This window comes from Oncorhynchus clarkii, chromosome 4 (assembly GCF_045791955.1).
Source record: "Oncorhynchus clarkii lewisi isolate Uvic-CL-2024 chromosome 4, UVic_Ocla_1.0, whole genome shotgun sequence".
Lineage (NCBI taxonomy): Eukaryota > Metazoa > Chordata > Actinopteri > Salmoniformes > Salmonidae > Oncorhynchus > Oncorhynchus clarkii.
The window spans coordinates 89,571,315-89,597,579 of record NC_092150.1 but is presented as its reverse complement, the minus strand read 5'-3'; the positions used below and the strand labels follow the sequence as shown (position 1 = coordinate 89,597,579).

General features: G+C 44.5%; 1 protein-coding gene across 1 annotated transcript in view; it reads right to left on the bottom strand.

Moving 5' to 3' along the window:
* Positions 1–248: 248 nt before the first annotated feature.
* Positions 249–26,265, bottom strand: part of LOC139407430 (protein tyrosine kinase 2 beta, b) — a 46,265-nt gene continuing 20,248 nt past the window's right edge. The window contains exons 10-29 of the mRNA XM_071151215.1: positions 22,423–22,524; positions 21,788–21,905; positions 21,594–21,633; positions 20,505–20,542; positions 20,284–20,325; positions 18,450–18,547; positions 18,241–18,322; positions 16,587–16,687; positions 15,184–15,299; positions 11,573–11,673; positions 11,213–11,302; positions 7,942–8,146; positions 7,720–7,828; positions 6,974–7,156; positions 5,708–5,857; positions 4,714–4,749; positions 3,675–3,699; positions 3,338–3,534; positions 1,170–1,250; positions 249–812 (exon numbers count right to left, since the gene is read on the bottom strand). Of these exons, the coding sequence (XP_071007316.1) occupies positions 582–812; positions 1,170–1,250; positions 3,338–3,534; positions 3,675–3,699; positions 4,714–4,749; positions 5,708–5,857; positions 6,974–7,156; positions 7,720–7,828; positions 7,942–8,146; positions 11,213–11,302; positions 11,573–11,673; positions 15,184–15,299; positions 16,587–16,687; positions 18,241–18,322; positions 18,450–18,547; positions 20,284–20,325; positions 20,505–20,542; positions 21,594–21,633; positions 21,788–21,905; positions 22,423–22,524 (2,145 nt within the window). The 3' untranslated portion in view covers positions 249–581. The remainder of the gene's footprint in view (positions 813–1,169; positions 1,251–3,337; positions 3,535–3,674; positions 3,700–4,713; positions 4,750–5,707; positions 5,858–6,973; positions 7,157–7,719; positions 7,829–7,941; positions 8,147–11,212; positions 11,303–11,572; positions 11,674–15,183; positions 15,300–16,586; positions 16,688–18,240; positions 18,323–18,449; positions 18,548–20,283; positions 20,326–20,504; positions 20,543–21,593; positions 21,634–21,787; positions 21,906–22,422; positions 22,525–26,265) is intronic.

Here is a 26,265-nt window from a genome sequence, read left to right as displayed (position 1 = left end):
TTGCTAGCTGTCAGTAAAATGCGAGGGACTAGCTCATTGGCTAGAACTGTTGCTAGGGGGCTGGCCCGCGTGTTGGGAAATGTAGGCAAAATGACAGCGGCACAGCTTCAAGGAAACAGTCGCTTTCAAACGAGGGATTTCGTGGCTAATTGACGTTAAACAGTAATTCATAGATGATGCATGTATGAACTACACATTGACACATCCAGCCCAAAGAGGGAGATTTAAAAAAAACACTTAGTCGTGGCCAAAGTTCCAGAGCATGTCTTTAATTTAAAGCACTGAGATGATAAACAAATATCACACAAGGAAGTCCTCTTTTCTGTCCATTTGAATCCTGACATTACATTTTTAGTCACACTGATGCCAGTCATATTGATGCCAGTCATATTGATGCCAGTCATATTGATGCCAGTCATATTGATGCCAGTCATATTGATGCCAGTTATCTCGACTATTGTACCTGCAAGTCACTGATGTCTATTCTGACCTGTCCTCCAATGAAGACAAAACAAAAAAACAACACACTTGTAAATCATCCATCCAGAGGGGGGGGGGGGGGGGGGGGGGGCTGTGGGTATTTACCCCACTATGGAGTCTCCCGGTTTGGGCTTGGCCAGGTTGCCCCTGACCCTGGCCTGGTCCACAGCATCCAGAAGGTTCTTCCCATCCATGGCCAGGTTGTGTGCTGCAGTCAGCATCTGTTTCTTACACTCTTCCTTCAGCGAGGTGATGGCGTTCTGCTGGGCCAGACGCATCTTACTGATCAACTCTGACATGTCGTTGTTCAACAGCTTCTGGGTGCCCTCGATCTGACCAGGGTGGGAGGAGAGAGAGAGTTAAGGTAATGGTAGTCTGTGTACTAGTCTGTTTTCTCTTTTAGTCATCTCCTTTCTCATGGTTTCTAAAGCCAACATCTCAGTAGAACAAGAGAATAGAGTGATTGAGAGACTGAGGATGTGCCGTTGAGGGCCTGGGGATATCGGCAGGGTAAGCCTAGTGGTCAGAGCGTTGGACTAGTAACCGAAAGGTTGCAAAATCGAATCCCCGAGCTGACAAGGTACAAATCTGTCGTTCTGCCCCTGAACAGGCAGTCATTGTAAATAATAATAATAATTTGTTCTTAGTTTTTGGAGAGAAGGTGTGAGATAAGAGGGTTGTTACTGTACCTCTGTCCTGATGGATTCATGCAGGGTAGGTAGAATATCATCCACACTGTGGATCAGACTCCGCAAGGTCAACCCTACAGACTAGGGAGAGAGAGAGTCATTAAATCAATAAAATATGTCCCGGCAAGTCAAGTCGAGCTGTTGCTACGGATACAAGCCCCGCCCCTCCGGAAACCTCTTTCTTAAAGCTAAGGATCCGGGTCACGTTCTGCCCATGTGTTATTTTACACACATTCATTAGCTGCCCCCGCCCTTCATGATGTAACCTATGTCTCTGCCTCATGTTTCTGAACAGATTAAATAAAAACCCTGCGGGATTTGAACCGACGTTCCAAAAAACAGCTATGACTTTTAACTCTCTGTCTGTCTGTCTCTGTCTGCCTGTCTCTGTCTGCCTGTCTGTCAGTCTCTGTCTGCCTGTCTCTGTCTGCCTGTCTGTCTGTCTCTGTCTGCCTGTCTGCCTATCTGTCTGTCTGTCTGTCTGTCTGTCTCTCTCTCTGTCTGTTTGTCTGTCTGTCTGTCTGTCTCTGTTGTAATGGATATAGTGCAGTTGCACAAGCAAGATGCCTGTTTGTGTCGTGCTTTATGTTTGCAATACTGACAACAATAGCAGGTACAATAACAACATGTCGATTATGATTTTGTGGAAAAATCAGCTCAATAGTTTGAACAGTTCTGTGTACAACATTGACGGCTACACCAGTGACAGGACAAAGGTGATCGAGGAGGGTACTCAGCACACCAGCTACGTAGGTAACGGACTGGGTACTCAGCACGGCAGCTACATAGGTAACGGACTGGGTACTCAGCACGGCAGCTACATAGGTAACGGACTGGGTACTCAGCACAGCAGCTACATAGGTAACGGACTGGGTACTCAGAACAGCAGCTACATAGGTAACGGACTGGGTACTCAGCACAGCAGCTACATAGGTAACGGACTGGGTACTCAGAACAGCAGCTACATAGGTAACGGACTGGGTACTCAGAACAGCAGCTACATAGGTAACGGACTGGGTACTCAGCACAGCAGCTACATAGGTAACGGACTGGGTACTCAGCACAGCAGCTACATAGGTAACGGACTGGGTACTCAGCACGGCAGCTACACAGGTAACGGACTGGGTACTCAGCACAGCAGCTACATAGGTAACGGACTGGGTACTCAGCACAGCAGCTACATAGGTAACGGACTGGGTACTCAGCACGGCAGCTACATAGGTAACGGACTGGGTACTCAGAACAGCAGCTACATAGGTAACGGACTGGGTACTCAGAACAGCAGCTACATAGGTAACGGACTGGGTACTCAGAACAGCAGCTACATAGGTAACGGACTGGGTACTCAGAACAGCAGCTACATAGGTAACGGACTGGGTACTCAGAACAGCAGCTACATAGGTAACGGACTGGGTACTCAGAACAGCAGCTACATAGGTAACGGACTGGGTACTCAGAACAGCAGCTACATAGGTAACGGACTGGGTACTCAGAACAGCAGCTACATAGGTAACGGACTGGGTACTCAGCACGGCAGCTACATAGGTAACGGACTGGGTACTCAGAACAGCAGCTACATAGGTAACGGACTGGGTACTCAGCACAGCAGCTACATAGGTAACGGACTGGGTACTCAGAACAGCAGCTACATAGGTAACGGACTGGGTACTCAGCACAGCAGCTACATAGGTAACGGACTGGGTACTCAGCACAGCAGCTACATAGGTAACGGACTGGGTACTCAGAACAGCAGCTACATAGGTAATGGACTGGGTACTCAGCACAGCAGCTACATAGGTAAAGGACTGGGTACTCAGCACGGCAGCTACATAGGTAACGGACTGGGTACACAGAACAGCAGCTACATAGGTAACGGACTGGGTACTCAGAACAGCAGCTACATAGGTAACGGACTGGGTACTCAGAACAGCAGCTACATAGGTAACGGACTGGGTACTCAGAACAGCAGCTACATAGGTAACGGACTGGTTACTCAGAACAGCAGCTACGTAGGTAACGGACTGGGTACTCAGAACAGCAGCTACATAGGTAACAGACTGGGTACTCAGAACAGCAGCTACATAGGTAACGGACTCGTAACTCCAAGCTGAAGTGTCTGATTCAGGTTCGTCCTACTGCTCGAGTACCTCCACCTTCCATGTCTTTACCTTCACTATGTTGATGTATTGTTCAGGCTGTAGTGTGTTGACATCGTTCTTCAACTGCACCACCACCTTGACCAGCTCCATGACCGCCTGGTACACCTGGTCACCTGACCGGTCCAGCTCTGCTGTGGGGGCGGCCTGGGCTGTGGGGGCGGCCTGGGCTGTGGGGGCCGTGAGACGTGGGGGCTTGTCTGGCGCGGCTGGGGTATTCAGAGAGGAGAATAGAAGGGGAGAAAGGAGGGGTGTATGAGAAGGACTGGAGGATGTTTATGATACTTTTGTTTCTCTTCATCAAATTCCATTTCATACGACTAGATATTGTGAAGGACCACTCACTCACCATGTCCAGTCTCAGCTTCAGGTGACTATAGACGGAGAGAAAAGCAGAATAACTATAGAAACCTGACAGACTAATCATCATACCTACTACAACTCCATATCGCACAGCAGGAAAGTCAGCTGGGGATTTGTTACCAATTCATTGTGATCTCATGTATAGACAGACGAGTAAATGAACAGACAGAATAGTAAACAAACAGACAGAAGAGTAAACGAACAGACAGAAGAGTAAACGAACAGACAGAAGAGTAAACGAACAGACAGACGAGTAAATGAACAGACAGAATAGTAAAAGAACAGACAGATGAGTAAATGAACAGACAGAATAGTAAACAAACAGACAGACGAGTAAACGAACAGACAGAATAGTAACGAACAGACAGAATAGTAAACGAACAGACAGAATAGTAAACGAACAGACAGAATAGTAAACGAACAGACAGAATAGTAAACAAACAGACAGAATAGTAAACAAACAGACAGAATAGTAAACAAACAGACAGAATAGTAAACGAACAGACAGAATAGTAAACGAACAGACAGACGAGTAAACGAACAGACAGAATAGTAAACAAACAGACAGAATAGTAAACGAACAGACAGAATAGTAAACGAACAGACAGAATAGTAAACGAACAGACAGAATAGTAAACGAACAGACAGAATAGTAAACAAACAGACAGACGAGTAAACAAACAGACAGAATAGTAAACAAACAGACAGAATAGTAAACGAACAGACAAAATAGTAAACGAACAGACAGAATAGTAAACGAACAGACAGAATAGTAAACAAACAGACAGAATAGTAAACGAACAGACAGAATAGTAAACAAACAGACAGAATAGTAAACGAACAGACAGAATAGTAAACGAACAGACAGAATAGTAAACGAACAGACAGAATAGTAAACAAACAGGCAGAATAGTAAATTACAGACCAGAAAAACACAGGCTGCGGTAACACTTTACCTGAAGCCTGCAGGTAGAAGTCTTTAGAACATGTTATATTCATGTATGAACTTTTACACAAACACATACCAGTGGGCTGGTGGCATCCTCCTGTCTCATAGGATCCTGTAAAGGAACAAGTAGGTTCAGGTTCATTTGACATTATATGGACGTGGACCCTCGATTGGCCACGGACCTTATAGTCCCCAGAGGAACAGTTATATTAAACACAGACCCACTGAGAGGGAGAGTTACGGGGCTGGTGTTTAGATGGAAAAGGGGGTTGGTTGACAGGGTAGACCGAAGGTAGTTATGGCGGACAGGGTCGTACAGAGCGCTAGATGTTAGGGCGGGTTTGCTAGGTCTATGGGGGTAAAGGTCGAAGCTATATTCCCCACCAGGAATCGTTACTCCTTGGTCAGCCACTTGTTGTTAGGGTGGTTGCTAGGGCGGGTTGCTAGGTCTAGAAGGGTAAAGGTCAAAGGTGTATTCCCCACCAGGAATCATTACTCCTTGGTCAGCCACTTGTTGTTAAGGTGGTTGCTAGGGTGGGTTGCTAGGTCTAAGGGGGGGGGGGGGTAAAGGTCAAAGGTATATTCCCCACCAGGAGTCTCTCCTTGGTCAGCCACTTGTTGCTAGGGTGGTCGCTAGGGCGTGTTGCTAGGTCTATGGGGGTAAAGGTCAAAGGTGTATTCCCCACCAGGAGTCTCTCCTTGGTCAGCCACTTGTTGCTAGGGTGGTCGCTAGGGCGTGTTGCTAGGTCTATGGGGGTAAAGGTCAAAGGTGTATTCCCCACCAGGAGTCTCTCCTTGGTCAGCCACTTGTTGCTAGGGTGGTCGCTAGGGCGTGTTGCTAGGTCTATGGGGGTAAAGGTCAAAGGTGTATTCCCCACCAGGAGTCTCTCCTTGGTCAGCCACTTGTTGCTAGGGTGGTCGCTAGGGCGTGTTGCTAGGTCTATGGGGGTAAAGGTCAAAGGTGTATTCCCCACCAGGAGTCTCTCCTTGGTCAGCCACTTGTTGGTAGGGTGGTCGCTAGGGCGTGTTGCTAGGTCTATGGGGGTAAAGGTCAAAGGTGTATTCCCCACCAGGAGTCTCTCCTCCTTGGTCAGCCACTTGTTGTCCTCCATCATCTGTTGTTTCTGTTGTCTCATCGTCTCCTGCATACGCTCTCTCTCCATCTGCCACAACCGCTGGGCGTCCTCCTTACTGGACGGCTCCACAATGAACTCACCCTCCTATTGGACATGAAGACACACATTCATATAGTAAAGAGCTAGTAATACAGTAGCCTTGCATGTTGACCTTATAGCAGTAACACAGGGATTTAACACAAGCACGGGACACATGACCTGGATCGTCATCGAGACCGAACGTAGAAGGAGTAAATGAAAGGGAAACTTGGTTGAAGATACTGTATCCCTGAAAACCAGATGCTTACGGTACCTTAAACCCAGCTGAGGGTGGAAATAGAGTAACCCGAGTCTAGAAGGAAGTGGACTAGAACTAGAGAATTAGAGTCTAGAAGGAAGTAGACTAGAACTAGAGAACTAGAGTCTAGAAGGATGTAGACTAGAACTAGAGAACTAGAGTCTAGAAGGAAGTAGACTAGAACTAGAGAACTAGAGTCTAGAAGGAAGTAGACTAGAACTAGAGAACTAGAGTCTAGAGGGAAATAGACTAGAACTAGAGAACTAGAGTCTAGAAGGAAGTGGACTAGAACTAGAGAATTAGAGTCTAGAAGGAAGTAGACTAGAACTAGAGAATTAGAGTCTAGAAGGAAGTAGACTAGAGCTAGAGAACTAGAGTCTAGAAGGATGTAGACTAGAACTAGAGAACTAGAGTCTAGAAGTAGGTAGACTAGAACTAGAGAACTAGAGTCTAGAAGGAAGTAGACTAGAACTAGAGAACTAGAGTCTAGAAGGAAGTAGACTAGAACTAGAGACCTAGAGTCTAGAAGGAAGTAGACTAGAACTAGAGACCTAGAGTCTAGAAGGAAGTAGACTAGAACTAGAGAACTAGAGTCTAGAAGGAAGTAGACTAGAACTAGAGAACTAGAGTCTAGAAGGAAGTAGACTAGAACTAGAGAACTAGAGTCTAGAAGGAAGTAGACTAGAACTAGAGACCTAGAGTCTAGAAGGAAGTAGACTAGAACTAGAGAACTAGAGTCTAGAAGGAAGTAGACTAGAACTAGAGACCTAGAGTCTAGAAGGAAGTAGACTAGAACTAGAGACCTAGAGTCTAGAAGGAAGTAGACTAGAACTAGAGACCTAGAGTCTAGAAGGAAGTAGACTAGAACTAGAGACCTAGAGTCTAGAAGGAAGTAGACTAGAACTAGAGAACTAGAGTCTCACCCCCATGCTGCATCGTCGTGGAGACATCGTGGGCACGACCACTATGTTGCTCCTTGAGTCTACAACAGTGGTGTATTCACAGGGACTGACCAGGTCTGGAGAGCTGGCACACAGGGCCTCATTCAGCTGAACGTGCAGGCCAATATTGTTACCAAAACGACCCCCAGGTTTCATCCTGGAGGGCTAGAAACACAGGGACAGAAACGTTGAGTAACTTATATGCTAATTCTAACAACGCCATGACAAAAAACAATGATGCTGAAGGTGTGTGTGTGTGTGTGTGTGTGTGTGTGTGTGTGTGTGTGTGTGTGTGTGTGTGTGTGTGGACGTGTTTAACAAACAAAAATTTGACCAACTGGGGATATTTTATTAGTCCCTAAGAGGTCAACTGCTATTTCTAGGGGGTTTAGGGTTACGGTTAGAATTAGTGTTATAATTAGAATTACATTAAGGGTTAGGATCTAGGGTTAGGAACTAGGGTTAGGGTTAGAATTACGTTAAGGGTTAGAGTTAGGATCTAGGGTTAGGAGCTAGGTTTAGTTTTAGGGTTAAGAGCTCAGGTTAGGATTAAGGTGAAGGTTAGGTTTTTGGTTAAGGTTAGGGGTTAGTGATTATAGGATTTTGAATGGGACTGAATTGTGTCCCCACAAGGCTAACTGTGTGTGTGTGTGTGTGTGTGTGTGTGTGTGTGTGTGTGTGTGTGTGTGTGTGTGTGTGTGTGTGTGTGTGTGTGTGTAGGATACTACCTTAGGAGGAGGCTCGTTGAATTTGAACTTGGTGTCAAAGAACATGATGGGGCGTTTTCTGTCCCTCTCTCGCTCTGCCTCCTGCTCCTTCTCCATCTGATGGACGTCACTGTGAAAAGAAAAAGTTCATATTGGCAAGTTGTTTGTGGTTTAATAACAACCACGACCATATTCAAATCAGATGTCAGAACATAGCCAAGCCAGGCCAATGGCAGTCAGTACCTGATCTTAACGACCAGCTCTGTGAAAGAGGGTCTCTCGCGGGGGTTGTAGGACCAGCAGCGTGTCATGAGGGAGTAGAGGGCAGGAGGGCAGTCGTCAGGTTTGGGTAGTCTGATGCCTTGCTCCAGCTGGATGATGACGTCACGGTTCTCCAACCAGAAGAAAGGCTGCTGCCCTCGACTCAGGATCTCCCACATACACACCGCTATGGAGAGGGAGGGAGAGAGAGAGTGAGAGTGAGAGTGAGAGTGAGAGTGAGAGTGTGAGAGAGAGAGAGAGAGAGAGAGAGAGAGAGAGAGAGAGAGAGAGAGAGAGAGAGGGAGAGACTGAGAGAGAGAGAGAGAGAGAGAGAGAGGGAGAGAGAGAGACACACAGAGAGAGAGAGAGAGACACACAGAGAGAGAGAGAGAGAGAGAGAGAGAGAGAGAGAGAGACAGAGAGAGAGAGAGAGACAGAGAGAGAGAGAGAGAGAGAGAGAGAGAGAGAGAGCAGCTGGTAAAAATTATGAGCTCCTAATATCTAGTATTTTCTATCATATTTCAAATGATTTAGAGGAAGACTCCATGGATGGAAACCAGTTCTGGGAGAAATGGAATGTTCTAGATGGAAAACAGAGGAAGGTCGAGAGCCATGTGTCAGAGTTGTGTGTATAGGTGGCAGGGAAGTCAGGCGCAGGAGAGTCAAACGGAGTGTAAATGGAGTCTTAATGAATGTCCACGTATCATGCTCCATAACACTAAATAAGAACAGATATAAACAAACATGGGTACGAGGACACCGTCGCACACCTATACAATAAACACAACACTGACAATAAACAATCTCTGACAAAGACATGAGGGGAAACAGAGGGTTAAATACACAACAGGTAATGAATGGGATTGAAAACAGGTGTGTGGGAAGACAAGACAAAACCAATGGAAAATGAAAAATGGATCAATGATGGCTAGAAGACCGGTGACGTCGACCTCCGAGCACCGCCCGAACAAGGAGAGGCAACGACTTCGGCAGAAGTCGTGACACCATGAGTCCTCCAAAACATGACCCGCACTGCTTCTAGACACAATGCCGCTTAACCCGGAAGCCAGCCACACCAATGTGTCAGAGGAAATACCGTACTATTCAACCGATCACTGCCCGCACCTGCTCGCCCGTCCAGCATCACTACTCTGGACGGCTCTGACTTAGAATACATGGACAACTACAAATACCTAGGTGTCTGGTTAGACTGTAAACTCTCCTTCCAGACTCACATTAAGCATCTCCAATCCAAAATTAAATCTAGAATCAGATTCCTATATCGCAACAAAGCATCCTTCACTCATGCTGCCAAACATACCCTCGTAAAACTGACCATCCTACCGATCCTCGACTTCGGCGATAGAATCTATAAAATAGCCTCCAACACTCTACTCAACAAACTGGATGCAGTCTATCACAGCGCCATCCGTTTTATCACCAAAGCCCCATACACTACCCACCATTGTGACCTGTACGCTCTCGTTAGCTGGCCCTCGCTTCATACTCGTCGCCAAACCCACTGGCTACAGGTTATCTACAAGTATCTGCTAGGTAAAGCCCCGCCTTATCTCAGCTCACTGGTCACCATAGCAGCACCCACTCGTAGCACACGCTCCAGCAGGCATATCTCACTGGTCAACCCCAAAGTCAATTCCTCCTTTGGTCGTCTTTCCTTCCAGTTCTCTGCTGCCAATGACTGGAACGAACTGCAAAAATCACTGAAGCTGGAGACTCATATCTCCCTCACTAGCTTTAAGCGCCAGCTGTCAGAGCAGCTCACAGATCACTGCACCTGTACATAGCCCATCTTTAAAATAACCAATCCAAACTACCTCATCCCCATGCTGTATTTATTTATTTATCTTGCTCCTTTGCACCCCAGTATCTCTACTTGCACATTCATATTCTGCACATCTACAATTCCAATGTGTAATTGCTATATTGTAATAACTTCGCCACCATGGCCTATTTATTTCCTTATCTTACCTCATTTGCACCCACTGTATATAGACTTTTTGTTTTCTTTTGTTCTACTGTATTATTGACTGTATGTTTTGTTTATTCCATTTGTAACTCTGTGTTGTTGTATGTGCCAAGCGGAACTCGGAAGATTCCCTTTAAATTCTAAATATTTGAAATTAAGCCCCAAAACATCCTTACAATTCAAAAGCACTGGAATCCCAAGAGCTGAACCCTGAAAAGAGTCCCCAATGTCAGCTGTTTACAACACTAAACAACTCTGATTTCCCTGTGTGTTTGGATAATAATCAAATTGTTACAGAAATGAAAACCTCCTACTTGACAAACTGGGAAAATGAAACCAACACAGAATAAACTAAATTGCTATTTGGCTTCAAAATATAATACTCTGTCTCTACTCTGTCAGAGATACAAAACAGAGATAGATCCTGACCCTAGGCTCAGCGATCACTAGTGAAAGAGAGAGAGAGAGAAATTGAGAGTAAGAGAAAGAGAGATCTAGAGAGTAAAAGAGAGAGAAAGAAAGAGATGGAGAGAGTAAAAAAGAGAGAGAGAGTAAGAGAGATGGAGGGGAAGAGAGAGAGAGAAAGAAAGAGATGGAGAGAGTAAAAGAGAGATTAAGAGATGGAGGGGGAAGAGAGAGAGGGAGAGAGATGGGGAGAGTAAGAGAGAGAGAGTAAGAGAGATGGAGGGGAAGAAAGAGAGGGAGAGAGATGGGGAGAGTAAAAGAGAGAGAGAGTAAGAGAGATGGAGGGGGAAGAGAGAGAGGGAGAGAGATGGGGAGAGTAAAAGAGAGAGAGTAAGAGAGATGGAGGGGGAAGAGAGAGAGGGAGAGAGATGGGGAGAGTAAAAGAGAGAGAGTAAGAGAGATGGAGGGGGAAGAGAGAGGGAGAGAGTAAAATAGAAAGAGAGAAAGAGAGATGGAGGGGGAAGAGAGAGAGGGAGAGAGATGGGGAGAGTAAAAGAGAGAGAGAGTAAGAGAGATGGAGGGGGAAGAGAGAGAGGGAGAGAGAGAGTAAGAGAGATGGAGGGGGAAGAGAGAGAGTAAGAGATGGGGAGAGTAAAAGAGAGCGAGAGAGTAAGAGAGAGATGGAGGGGGAAGAGAGAGAGGGAGAGAGTAAAAGAGAGATGGAGTGGGAAGAGAGAGGGAGAGAGTAAGATAGATGGAGGAGGAAGAGAGCGAGAGAGAGAGAGATACTGTTATTCACATGCACACACACAGAAATACTGCAAGAGCAAAGTATCCCCCAAAACATGTCAACAGACTTACCAAACATCCAGACATCACTAGCCGTTGTGAAGCGTCTGAAGTTAATGGATTCTGGAGCCATCCATTTTATAGGTAATCGGCTCACTGAGGCTGTGGAAGTGACGCAGAAAGACAGTGAAAATGTTTTGTATATACACGTATTTAGCCAGTGTGAGGCCAGTATTTAAGAGAACACAGACAGACCACAACATAGGAGAATCTCAATGTAATTTCCTTGATTCCTTGCATCCTCTCGCCTCCTTCTCAAAACCCAATTGGATGAGCAGGTCAGAAGTCCCTCCCATCCAATGGGTTTTAACAATGAGGTGTGGTGAGAGGACGTGAGGAATCAAGGAAAGGACATTGAGATTCTCCCCATACCCTTGTAATACTCTTCTTCCTCGATGTATCTGGACAGACCAAAGTCTCCCAGCCTAACACAGTCTGCTGTGGCCACCAGCACGTTCCTCACCGCTATGTCCCTGTTGGGACACAGTAAACAGGTTAGTTGAAACAGGGAGGTACTACCTGACGTTGTCCAATAAGAACACGGGTTTTTCGTCATCTGTTGTAAGATGTTTTGCTACGGTGTGCTCTAATGAACAAGACCCTGTTCTCCGGGTTAGAGGAATTATGGGTGTCAACGTGGCTGTCAAAACCTGTGCTTTGTCTCTGTGGGGACACAACATGTTGTGGGGTTACCATGTTGTTGTCATGCTGTGTTGCTAACATGTTGTGTTGTCATGCTGCGTTGCTACCATGTTGTGTTGTCATGCTGTGTTTCTACCATGCTGTGTTGTTGTGCTGTTGTCATGTTGTGTTGCTACCGTTGTGTTGCTACCATGTTGTGTTACTACCATGATGTTGTTGTCATGTTGTGTTGCTACCATGATGTTGTTGTCATGTTGTGTTGCTACCATGATGTTGTTGTCATGTTGTGTTGATACCATGATGTTGTTGTCATGTTGTGTTGATACCATGATGTTGTTGTCATGTTGTGTTGCTACCATGATGTGTTGTTGTCATGCTGTGTTGTCATGTTGTGTTGCTACCATGATGTGTTGTTGTCATGCTGTGCTGTCATGTTGTGTTGCTACCATGCTGTGTTTATCATGTGTTGCTGCCATGTTGTGTTGTAGTCTTAGGTCTCTCTTCATGTAGTGCTGTGGTATCTCTCTTGTCCTGATGTGTGTTTTGTCCCACACCTTCAATCCGAGCCCCCGTCCCCACAGGAAGGGCTTTTTGCCTCTTGGTAGGTCGTCATTGTAACTAAGAATTACGTTCTTAATTGACTTGCCTAGTTAAACAAAGGTTCACTAAATATAAACAACATGGGGCAGCAATACTACTTTACATCGTGGACATCGACACCGAGTAAACAAAACATTGACACCTGCTCTTTCCATGACACAGACTGACCAGGTGAATCCAGGTGAAACCTATGATCCCTTATTGACGTCACCTGTTAAATCCACTTCAAATCAGTGTAGATGAAAAGGGAGGAGACCTGGTTAAATGATTTTTAAGCCTCGGAGATAATTGAGACATGGATTGTGTATGTGTGCCATTCAGAGGGTGAAGGGGTAAGATATAGAGATATACAGTAAATGCCTGTGAAAGGGGTATGTTAGTAGGAGCCAGGCACATCCCACTCGTTTCCTGTGTGTATCAATAATGGTCCACCACCCAAAGGACATCCAGCCAACTGGACACAACTATGGGAAGCGTTGGAGTCAACATGGGGCCAGCATCCCTGTGGAAGGCTTTCCACACCTTGTAGGTTGGTGCAACTCAATATTAGAAAGGTGTTCTTAATGTTTTGTACACTCTGTGTATGTATTATTACATGTCTAAGAGTGTGATGAAGCGTTTTCTGAAGAGAAATACGGTGGCCGACATGGAATATGGGTGTCAAGATGGCCGCCAAATTGATGACGTATGAGAGTCAAGCTGAGATGATTCGGTTCAGTTCAGTCGTCAGTGATGAGCCCTTCCCAGCTAGCTTGTTTATGCTGACTAGCTGGCAACAACAGCATCATTGCGCTAGTTAATACTCACTAAAAGAAAGGGATGTTTATTTTGATGGGTGAGGGAGGGAGGGAGAAATGACTTGTAAGTATTGGTCACCTTCTGGGTGCCAATTAGCTAACGCAACGATAAGCCGGTGTGCATGACCAGTACAACAGCGTTGTGTCAACGTACTTCCCACTGGACTAACTAACGTAGCCAAATTGATACGTCCCACTTGATTATATTCTGAGTAGGATAGCAGCCTACACAATAAATAACTTTGTAATATTGGTAGTAACCATCTGGATGTCACTGATGCCTACTGATCAGTGGCGAGACTTTGTGCTGCAAACCAGTAACAGAACAACGTGGCACACAATGTGTCCTTTGTTGCTGCTTGCCGACTAATACTGAGCACTGCTGTCCTGCAGTAAGGACAGGGAAGTAGTTAGAAGGTGACGCTAATATCAGGCCAGTATGGAGAGGGAAGTAGTTAGAAGGTGACGCTAATATCAGGCCAGTATGGAGAGGGAAGTAGTTAGAAGGAGAAGCTAATATCAGGCCAGTATGGAGAGGGAAGTAGTTATAAGGTGAAGCTAATATCAGGCCAGTAAGGACAGGGAAGTAGTTAGAAGGTGACGCTAATATCAGGCCAGTAAGGACAGGGAAGTAGTTAGAAGGAGAAGCTAATATCAGGCCAGTATGGAGAGGGAAGTAGTTAGAAGGAGAAGCTAATATCAGGCCAGTATGGAGAGGGAAGTAGTTAGAAGGTGACGCTAATATCAGGCCAGTATGTAGAGGGAAGTAGTTAGAAGGTGACGCTAATATCAGGCCAGTATGGAGAGGGAAGTAGTTAGAAGGTGACGCTAATATCAGGCCAGTATGGAGAGGGAAGTAGTTAGAAGGTGACGCTAATATCAGGCCAGTATGGAGAGGGAAGTAGTTAGAAGGTGACGCTAATATCAGGCCAGTATGGAGAGGGAAGTAGTTAGAAGGTGACGCTAATATCAGGCCAGTAAGGACAGGGAAGTAGTTATAAGGTGAAGCTAATATCAGGCCAGTAAGGACAGGGAAGTAGTTAGAAGGTGACGCTAATATCAGGCCAGTATGGAGAGGGAAGTAGTTAGAAGGTGACGCTAATATCAGGCCAGTATGGAGAGGGAAGTAGTTAGAAGGTGACGCTAATATCAGGCCAGTATGGAGAGGGAAGTAGTTAGAAGGTGACGCTAATATCAGGCCAGTATGGAGAGGGAAGTAGTTAGAAGGTGACGCTAATATCAGGCCAGTATGGAGAGGGAAGTAGTTAGAAGGTGAAGCTAATATCAGGCCAGTATGGAGAGGGAAGTAGTTAGAAGGTGACGCTAATATCAGGCCAGTATGGACAGGGAAGTAGTTATAAGGTGTAGCTAATATCAGGCCAGTATGGAGAGGGAAGTAGTTAGAAGGTGTAGCTAATATCAGGCCAGTATGGAGAGGGAAGTAGTTAGAAGGTGACGATAATATCAGGCCAGTATGGAGAGGGAAGTAGTTAGAAGGAGAAGCTAATATCAGGCCAGTATGGAGAGGGAAGTAGTTAGAAGGAGAAGCTAATATCAGGCCAGTATGGACAGGGAAGTAGTTAGAAGGTGACGCTAATATCAGGCCAGTATGGAGAGGGAAGTAGCTTTAGAAGGTGACGCTAATATCAGGCCAGGGTGACAGCTAAAGCACATTTATTGTAGTAATTTTCACCGAAAATGTAAAACTACGGTATTAACATCTACATAAAAAAATGACTCCAGTGAAAAGGGAATGATTCTGTACATTCTCCCAACTTCGACAGACAACTTTCAAATTCTTGTTGAAGATTCTAGCCACAAGCATGAACTAGCTAGCTGGGATGACTGACTCGACTGAATCAGTTTATCCCCACTCTGCTCTCGCTGCGTGACACACGTCATCAATTTCGGGACCCCAGGCGTGTCCGTATAGCCTCCTCCTACCTGTGCACCATGTTGATTCCTTCCAGGTAGACCAGAGCTTTACAGATCTGCAGGCTGAAGAGGACCAGCGTTATGTTGGTCAGCTTGTGCTTGTTCTCTTCTAGGTATTTGCCCAGCTGGAAGACAGATGGAACAGAATGATAGGGCAGCTACCAGCTAGCAGGCAGGAGAATCTGGTAGAGAAGCGCCTGGAGAGTCACTGGTTTGAATCCCAGGTCTGACAGGAGAAATTGTGCTATAAGTCAAGTGTATCTGTGTTTCCAAGTTCATTTTGGCTACTGTTGTCTCACTTAGCCATAATGGTAAAGCTCCATGACGATTCACGCATCATGGCTAAAATCATAGCATTATGGCTAACAACATAGCATTATGGCTAACAACATAGCGTCATGGCTAAAAACATAGCGTCATGGCTAACAACATAACATCATGGCTAACAACATAACATCATGGCTAACAATATAACGTCATGGCTAACAACATAGCGCCATGGCTAACAACATAGCGTCATGGCTAACAACATAGCGTCATGGCTAACAACATAACGTCATGGCTAAAAACATAACATCATGGCTAACAACATAACGTCATGGCTAACAACATAACGTCATGACTAACAACATATCGTCATGGCTAACAACATAACATCATGGCTAACAACATAACATCATGGCTAACAACATAACATCATGGCTAACAACATAACATTATGGCTAACAACATAACATCATGGCTAACAACATAACATCATGGCTAACAACATAACATTATGGCTAACAACATAGCATCATGGCTAAAAACATAACGTCATGGCTAACAACATAACATCATGGCTAACAACATAGCGTCATGGCTAACAACATAGCGTCATGGCTAACAACATAGCGTCATGGCTAACAACATAGCGTCATGGCTAACAACATAGGATGCATTCGTTAATTCACACTGGAGTGCCAGAGAGCTTTTCGCTCTAGGAGCGTTCAGAGGGCACACTGGACGCTCTGGCCCGAGGAGTAGGGTTGATCTGAGCATTCTGACCTCACAATTGCAGTCAAGCACCCAAGCTAACAGGCTAAAGTTAGCTAGCTTGTTGGCTACTTCCAGACATAAATGAAAGAACACCTCACTCTGACCATTTTACTCGCCCTAGCAGAGCTGGTTAGGCTGTTTTCATGTTATCCAGAGCGTTGGTGACTGTAACTGTGCTGCTGGCAACAATTTAATTACACTTTTTTTGCCAACTTTTACTCACACCGGCCATACTCAACGGGTTTGAGCGTTTGTAAATTCATAACTTATTTCAGCAATCTGGCACACTCAGAAATCGGATTAGATAGCCAGAGCAAATTTACAAACGCACCCATGTGTCATGGCTAACAACATAGTATGGCTGTGGTTCTCACCTCTCCATACTGGTATAACTCCATGACAATCCACACTGGGTCTTCCTCTATGACACCGATCAGACTGACGATGTGGGGGTGTTTCAGGTTCTTCATGATCACTGGAGAATGGACAGGTTTAACCATACAACTTTTCCTTACATTTTGTATGGGGGGGGGGCTCCGCCTCGTCCCGGTGCATTGTCCATTATTTCCAAGGTAATGTACAGAATGGGGACAGGACACTAGTCTGTCTCCTGTTTCTGTAGAGAGACAGCTTGATGTACCAGGACACCCCCTGGACAGGACACTAGTCTATCGCAGGGCCACACCCCCAATCTCTCCTTAATGCTGAGTGCCAAGAAGTGGGTATACTCTAATTTTGCCAAAACAAATTCCCATATTGCTTGAAGTGGGTATACTCTAATTTTGCCAAAACAAACTCCCATATTGCTTAAAACAAATTCCCATATTGCCTAAAACAAATTCCCATATTGCCTAAAACAAATTCCCATATTGCCTAAAACAAATTCCCATATTGCCTAAAACAAATTCCCATATTGCTTGAAGTGGGTATATACTCTAATTTTGCCAAAACAAACTCCCATATTGCTTAAAACAAATTCACATATTGCCTAAAACAAATTCCCATATTGCTTAAAACAAACTCCCATATTGCTTAAAACAAATTCACATATTGCCTAAAACAAATTCCCATATTGCCTAAAACAAACTCCCATATTGCTTAAAACAAACTCCCATATTGCTTAAAACAAATTCACATATTGCCTAAAACAAATTCCCATATTGCCTAAAACAAATTCCCATATTACCTAAAACAAATTCCCATATTGCCTAAAAAATTTATAAAATATTGAATTGGGCCTTTACTACTACAGCCTATAAAATCTCATTGAATAACACATTCATTAATGACAATAAAAGACTGTCAAGGAATAAGGTTTTGAAGTCTCTGTCCTATATCTTGGACATGTAAGAAAGATCAGGAAATATTTAATGTTTTTTGGAAACATATTTAACCCCTTATTTTTGTTGGCACAAAACTACCTCCATATAATTCCATTTATTTGTATGAGTTACCGTGGTTACCGGTAACACTTGTGGGAGTCGTAGAGAAAAATGGAGAACACCATGGTGTTCGTGAGAATCTCATCTTTCCACATGAGTTTGTAGGCCAAACTGTTCGGATGCTACAGACGTGTTCGTGAGAATCTCCTCTTTCCACATCAGTTTGTAGGGCCAAACTGTTCGGATGCTACAGAAGATTTTTCAGGATGTCTCCTGGTCTGACAAACATCGTTGTAGCTCGGCCACCTTCCACCAGATGAGGAAGGACGACATAGGAGGATGCAGTGGATTGAGATGCTGACCATACGTTTATTTTATTTTTAATTCAGATATTGATTGGGATTTTTTAAATTATGTTACTTAGATTGACGCACAGGTACGTCAAACTATTTTTAAACCACATCAGGAGACCACTTTTGAGGTCTGCAAAAAATGTAATAAATTACACCACTGGTGCCAAGCAGGGTCCCATTTTTACAGTCTTTGGTATGACTTGGCCGGGGATCCCAACTTTTCAATCTCAGGGCGGACACTCGAACCACAAGGCTAGTGAGTTGGTGAAGTGTGATCAGTATTTGCTCTGTACCTGCTTCACTCATGAACTTCTCCATGATGTCAGGTGAACAGTCTTTACAGGTCTTCACCGCCACACTTAGCCTCTCGCCATTCTGGTTCACAAACACAGAGACCAGACACACACACCACACAAACAGTGAGATCAATATTGTGTTTAGTTAGACCCATTTGAGGTGTTAGAATTGACTGTGTGAGTAGGGTGTCAGGAGATAGACTTGCCGATTTCTTGTACATTCCTTCATAGACCTCCCCGAAAAAACCCTCGCCAAGGATCCGTCCCAAAACAATGTCATCTCTGTCGATTCCATACTTCACCACTGGAACCAAGCATACAACAACACCATGAGTAGCTGTCATGGAACTTACAACTTAGACTATACAGTAGATCATAGAACATACAGTAGATCATAGAACATACAGCAGATCATAGAACATACAGTAGAACATACAGTAGATCATATAACATACAGTAGATCATATAACATACAGTAGATCATAGAACATACAGTAGATCATAGATCATACAGTAGATCATAGAACATACAGTAGATCATAGAACATACAGGAGAACATGCAGTAGATCATAGAACATACAGTAGATCATAGAACATACAGTAGATCATAGAACATACAGGAGAACATACAGTAGATCATAGAACATACAGGAGAACATACAGTAGATCATAGAACATACAGTAGATCATAGAACATACAGGAGAACATACAGTAGATCATAGAACATACAGTAGATCATAGAACATACAGGAGAACATACAGTAGATCATAGAACATACAGTAGATCATAGAACATACAGTAGATCATAGAACATACAGGAGAACATACAGTAGATCATAGAACATACAGTAGAACATAAGGCAGATCATAGAACATACAGTAGATCATAGAACATACAGTAGACCATAGAACATACAGTAGACCATAGAAGGCAAATCTGAGGAAAACGCTAACAAAGTTCTATCAACACATTGCCTGTAGTCCTCGAGCATCAAAAATTCTCGACCATTGTTACTCTCCCTTCCGGGATGGCTACAAGGCCCTCCCCCGCCCTCCCTTCGGCAAATCAGATCACGACTCAATCCTGCTCCTCCCTTCCTATTGGCAGAAACTCAAACAGGAAGTACCCGTGCTAAGGTCTATTCAACACAGGTCTGAACAATCGGAATCCATGCTTCCAAAGACTGTAGCCGACGTGAGTAAATCCTTTAAGCGCGTTAACCCTCGCAAGGCTGCCGGCACAGACGGCATCCCAAGCCGCGTCCTCAAAGCATGCGCAGACCAGCTGGCTGAAGTGTTCACGGACACATTCTATCTCTCCCAATCTCAGTCTGCTTTCCTCACTTGCTTCAAGATGTCCACCATTGTTCCTGTACCCAAGAAAGCAAAGGTAAATTAACTAAATGAATATCATGAAGTGCTTTGAGAGGCTAGTTAATCACATCACCTCACCTTTTACCAGCCACACTAGACACACTTCAATTTGCATACCGCCCCAATAGATCCGCAGACGATGCAATCATCATCGCACTGCACACTGCCCTATCCCATCTGGACAAGAGGAATACCTATGTGAGAATGCTGTTCATTGACTACAGCTCAGCGTTCAACACCTTAGTACCCTCCCAGCTCCTTTTGAAGCTCGGGGCTCTGGATCTGAACCCCACCCTGTGCAACTGGGTCCAGGACTTCCTGACGACTGGGTCCTGGACTTCCTGACGGGCCCCCCACCCCCGGTGGTGAAGGTAGGAAACAACACCTCCACTACGCTGATCCTCAACACAGGGGGCCCCACAAGGGTGCATGCTAAGCCCCCTCCTGTACTCCCTGTTCACCCATGACTGCGAGGCCACGCACGCCTCCAACTCAATCATCAAGTTTGCAGACGACACAACAGTAGTGGGCTTGATTACCAACAATGACGAGACAGGCTACAGGGAGGAGGTGAGGGCACTGGCGGAGAGGTGACAGGAAAATAACCTCAACGTCAACAAAACGAAGGAGCTGATCATGGACTTCAGGAAACGTACTACTTACCAGACCTCGGTCGTTCATCAATCTCAGCGTAGATTTCAGATCCTGACCGATAGGATATTTGATGATGTCAGTTTGTGGTCAAAAACAGATGGGTCAACTTGAGACACATTGCCCCACCCCCCATAGCCACTGTACTGATTTGAACAAAGAGTAATGAATGATAATGAATCGTGATACTCGTCAAACAAAGATGAAAGCAGTCTTGGTAGATAATAACTCACCCATGCTATATCTGAAGCAACCTGTGTTTTCCATTTGACTACAGAGTGGGAGGAGAGACAGCCAGAGTAGAAGGAGAGACAGCCAGAGGAGGAGAGGAGAGACAGCCAGAGTAGAAGGAGAGACAGCAAGAGGAGGAGAGGAGAGACAGCCAGAGTAGAAGGAGAGACAGCAAGAGGAGGAGAGGAGAGACAGCCATAGGAGCCGAGGAGAGACAGCCAGAGGAGAAGGAGAGACAGCCAGAGGAGAGGAGAGACAGCCAGAGTAGAAGGAGAGACAGCCAGAGGAGGAGAGGAGAGACAGCCAGAGGAGGAGAGGAGAGACAGCCAGAGGAGAGGAGAGACAGCCAGAGTAGAAGGAGAGACAGCCAGAGGAGGAGAGGAGAGACAGCCAGAGGAGGAGAGGAGAGACAGACAGAGGAGGCGAGGAGAGACAGCCAGAGTAGAAGGAGAGACAGCCAGAGTAGAAGGAGAGACAGCAAGAGGAGAAGGAGAGACAGCCAGAGGAGGAGAGGAGAGACAGCCAGAGTAGAAGGAGAGACAGCCAGAGGAGGAGAGGAGAGACAGCCAGAGGAGGCGAGGAGAGACAGCCAGAGTAGAAGGAGAGACAGCCAGAGTAGAAGGAGAGACAGCCAGAGGAGGAGAGGAGAGACAGCCAGAGGAGGCGAGGAGAGACAGCCAGAGGAGGCGAGGAGAGACAGCCAGAGGAGGAGGAGAGGAGAGACAGCCAGAGGAGGAGGAGAGGAGAGACAGCCAGAGGAGGAGGAGAGGAGAGACAGCCAGAGGAGGTGAGGAGAGACAGCCAGAGGAGGCGAGGAGAGACAGCCAGAGGAGGCGAGGAGAGACAGCCAGAGGAGGAGAGGATCATCAATCCAGGGTTTATAGTTCCTCAATGCACCAGGCACACTGTTACAATAACACTTCCTGTCTCGTTGATAAAACACTCCGAAAGACTCACTTTTCACTTGAGCTTACATCCGATGTTCCAACAACTACTCTTCAATATGTACAGTTCAGTTTCAGCATAGTGATTTTTTACAGAAATGACACACAAAAAAGCCCCAAATATTAAGCTTTGTTCAATCCACTCACTTTGTGGGCAGATCTGGAAGGGAACATCGTAGATTGGCGTCTATGGGGTCACGACAAAAACATGGTGTTACTTCACATTGGTTCAATTGGACGAGAAAGGAGAAAACGAGGAAACCCAAGTTGTGATGCACTCTTTCAGTGTTTCCCCTAACCATTATATAGACGGGGTGAACTTCCTGATTCCCCCCTTTTACCTTTGTCAGGTCTGACGATGAACGACTCGTCAGTGGCGTGCTCCAAACGACAGTAACCGTCAATAAGATCCACCATGTTCTCTGCCATCGCAAACTTAGTCACGTTGATAGACAGAGGCTGACGAAGAAGATACAAACCATTCACATTACTGACCATTACAAATCACATTACAAAACACTAGAATGTCAAAGGGGTCATAGACCTATTGGCCTTTCAGGGCAGAATATTACTTAAGATGCAGGCATTTTACTCAACTATCACGTCAATAAAAATGTTGTGTGTTTTTTGTTGTTGTTGTTGTTGATACACACACAGATCTCAAGTTATGACTCAGGGCACTTATTCACAAAGTCTCTCAGAGTAGATGTAATGATCCTAGATCAGGTTTAAATAACTATGTATTATGATCTAAAGGCAATACTGATCCTAGATCAGGTTTATATAACTATGTATTATGATCTAAAGGCAATACTGATCCCAGATCAGGTTTAAATAACTATGTATTATGATCTAAAGGCAATACTGATCCTAGATCAGTACTCTGAGACCATTAATGAATAATGGGTCCAGGCCTCACTGTGTCCTGATTTAAGCAGTGCTAATAAAGTTTTTTTCTATATTTTTCAATGTGTACCTGTCTGGCTCCGTCTATGTCAAGATTGAGGAGGGCTTTGTTGTCACTCTGAGATAAACACTTGATGCTCTTGATCTGTTTGAAGTTCGCTAGACACACGGGCTTGGGGGTATAAGAGAGTAACAATTAGCTGATACACTGATACACCTGTAGACACTGACCTTGGGTCAGTTTAACATTTTCCCCACTAATGGTTAGGGTAAGTATTGGGAGAGTGGAAGCTGATCCTAGATCTGTCCCTAAGGGAAACTTCACCCTGGAGCCCACACAGGCTGGGGATGGGACAGATGGGGATGAGGAAGAGATAGGGATGTATTACCTCTCCAAAGAGAGATACCCTTACAGCGGGCAGCAAGAGGTTGCAAGTTCAAATCCCCGAGCTGACAAGATACAAATCTGTCGTTCTGCCCCTGAACAGGCAGTTAACCCACTGTTCCTAGACCAGTTAACCCACTGTTCCTAGACCAGTTAACCCACTGTTCCTAGGCCAGTTAACCCACTGTTCCTAGACCAGTTAACCCACTGTTCCTAGGCTGTCATTGAAAATAAGAATTTGTTCTAAACTGACTTACCTAGTTAAATAAAGGTTAAAAAGAATGAGGAATGTTTTTTTTGTAGAAGGATATAAATGTGTAGGCTGAAAATACCCTCACATATATACACAGTTGAAGTCGTTAGTTTACATACACCTTAGCCAAATACATTTAAACTCAGTTTTTCACAATTCCTGACATTTAATCCGAGTAACAATTCTCTGTTTTAGGTCAGTTAGGAACACCACTTTATTTTAAGAATGTGAAATGTCAGAATAATAGTATAGAGAATGATTTATTTCAGATGTAATTTCTTTCATCACATTCTCAGTGGGTCAGAGGTTTACATACACTCAATTAGTATTTGGTAGCATTGCCTTTAAAATGTTTAACTTGGATCAAATGTTTTGGGTAGCCTTCCACAACCTTCCCACAATAAGTTGGGTGAATTTTGGCCCATTCCTCCTGACAGAGCTGGTGGAACTGAGTCAGGTTTGTAGGCTTCCTTGCTCACACACGCTTTTTCAGTTCTGCCCACACATGTTCTATAGGATTGAAGTCAGGGCTTTGTGATGGCCACTCCAATACCTTGACTTTGTTGTCCTTAAGCCATTTTGACACAACTTTGGAAGTATGCCTGGGGTCATTGTCCATTTGGAAGACCCATTTGCGACCAAGCTTTAACTTCCTTACTGATGTCTTGTTGCTTCAATATATCCACACAATTCCCCTCCTCATGATGTCCTCTGTTTTGTGAAGTGCACCAGTCCCTCCTGCCGCAAAGCACCCCCACAACATGAAGCTGCCACCCCCACAACATGATGCTGCCACCCCCACAACATGAGGCTGCCACCCCCACAACATGATGCTGCCACCCCTGTGCTTCACAGTTGGGATGGTGTTCTTCGGCTTGCAAGCCTCTCCCTTTTTTCTCCAAACATAACGATGGTCATTATGGCCAAACAGTTCTATTTTTGTTTCATCAGACCAGAGGACATTTCTCCAAAAAGTACGATCTTTGTCCCTATGTGCAGTTGCAAACTGTAGTCTGGCTTTTTAATGGCGGTTTTGGAGCAGTGGCTTCTTCCTTGCTGAGCGGCCTTTAAGGTTATATCGATATAGGACTCGTTTTACTGTGGATATAGATACTTTTGTACCTGTTTACAGCATATTTTGGAAATTGCTCCCAAGGATGAACCAGACTTGTAGAGGTCTACAATTTTATTTCTGAGGTCTTGGCTGATTTCTTTAGATTTTCTCATGATGTCAAGCAAAGAGGCACTGAGTTTGAAGGTAGGCCATGAAATACATCCATAGGTACACCTCCAATTGACTCAAATTATGTCAATTAGCCTATCAGAAATTTCTAAAGCCATGAAATAATTTTCTGGAATTTTCCAAGCTGTGTAAAGGCAGTCAACTTAGTGTATGTAAACTTCTGACCCACTGGAATGGTGATATAGTGAATAATAAGTGAAATAATCTGTGAGTAAACCATTTTTGGAAAAATTACTTGTGTCATGCACAAAGTAGATGTCCTAACTGACTTGCCAAAACGATAGTTTGTTAACAAGAAATGTGTGGAGTGGTTGAAAAACGTGTTTTAATGACTCCAAACTTAGTGTATGTAAACTTCCAACTTGAACTGTAGTTATTTTTATTCAATTTGCATGTTTCCCACACAGCTCCTTCTGCTGCGATCTGATTGGGTCAATAATGACTGTGAATCTATTATGCCCACCTGTGTGAGGCCTGTACAGTTGTCGTAACATTCTCCCTATGCATGCTGAAGAAGGGCTCATACCCTAAACATTCGTGTGGCAAAAAAAAACATGTTCATTTCAGATCATTCACCAGAGTGCTGAGCTATTTTTGGATTACAGAGGAAGATTATATAGGAGGATTATAGAGGAGGATTATAGAGGAGGATTACAGAGGAGGATTACAGAGGAGTATTACAGAGGAGTATTATAGAGGATATAGAGGAGGATTATAGAGGAGGATTATAGAGGAGGATTATAGAGGCGGTTTATAGAGGAGGATTATAGAGGAGGATTATAGAGGAGGTTTATAGAGGAGGATTATAGAGGAGGATTACAGAGGAGGATTACAGAGGAGGATTATAGAGGAGGATTACAGAGGATTATAGAGGAGGATTATAGAGGAGGATTACAGAGGATTATAGAGGAGGATTATAGAGGAGGATTATAGAGGAGGATTACAGAGGAGGATTACAGAGGAGGATTATAGAGGAGGATTATAGAGGAGGATTACAGAGGAGGATTACAGAGGAGGATTACAGAGGATTATAGAGGAGGATTATAGAGGAGAGATTATAGAGGAGGATTACAGAGGAGGATTCAGCACCCAACCTGGGACAGGAACAACATGAGAATCTCGGTCAGAAAGCATTCATGATAATGCAATGAAAATGATGAAATGGCAACATATACAGTGCCTTCGGAAAGTAATCAGACCCCTTGAGTTTTTCCACATTTTGTTACATTACAGCCTTATTCTAAAATTGAATAAATATTCTTAAAAAATCAGCAATCTGCACTCCATAGTGACAAAGAAAAAACAGGTTTATAGAATTTTTTTCAAATGTGTGTATAAATATATATAAAATATAAACAAATATATATAAAAAATACCTTATTTACATAAGTATTCAAACCCTTTACCAAGAGAGAAATTGAGCTCAGGTGCATCCTGTTTCCATTGATCTTCCTTGAGATGTTTCTACAACTTGATTGGTGTTCACCCGTGGTGAATTAAATTGATTGGGCATGATTTGGAAAGGCACACACCTCTCTATATAAGGTCCAACACTTGACAGTGCATGTCAAAGCAAAAACCAAGTAATGAAGTCAAAGGAATTATCCTTAAAGCTACAAGACAGGATTGTGTCTAGGCACAGATCTGGGGAAGGGTACCAAAACATTTCTGCAGCATTGAAGGTCCCCAAGAACACATTGGCCTCCATAATTCTTCAAATGGAAGAAGTTTGGAACCATCAAGACTCTTCCTAGAGCTGGCAGCCCCGCCAAACTGACCAATCGGGGAAGGCACCTTGGTCAGGGAGGTGACCAAGAACCCGATGATCACTCTGACAGAGCTCTAGAGTTCCTCTGTGGAGATGAGAGAACTTTCCAGAACGACAGCACTCCACCAATCAGTTCTTTATGTTTATGAGTGGCCAGATGGAAGCCACTCCTCAGTAAAAGGCACATGACAGCCCGCTTGAAGTTTGTCAAAAGGCACCTAAAGACTCGCAGACCATGAGAAACAAGATTCTCTGGTCAGATAA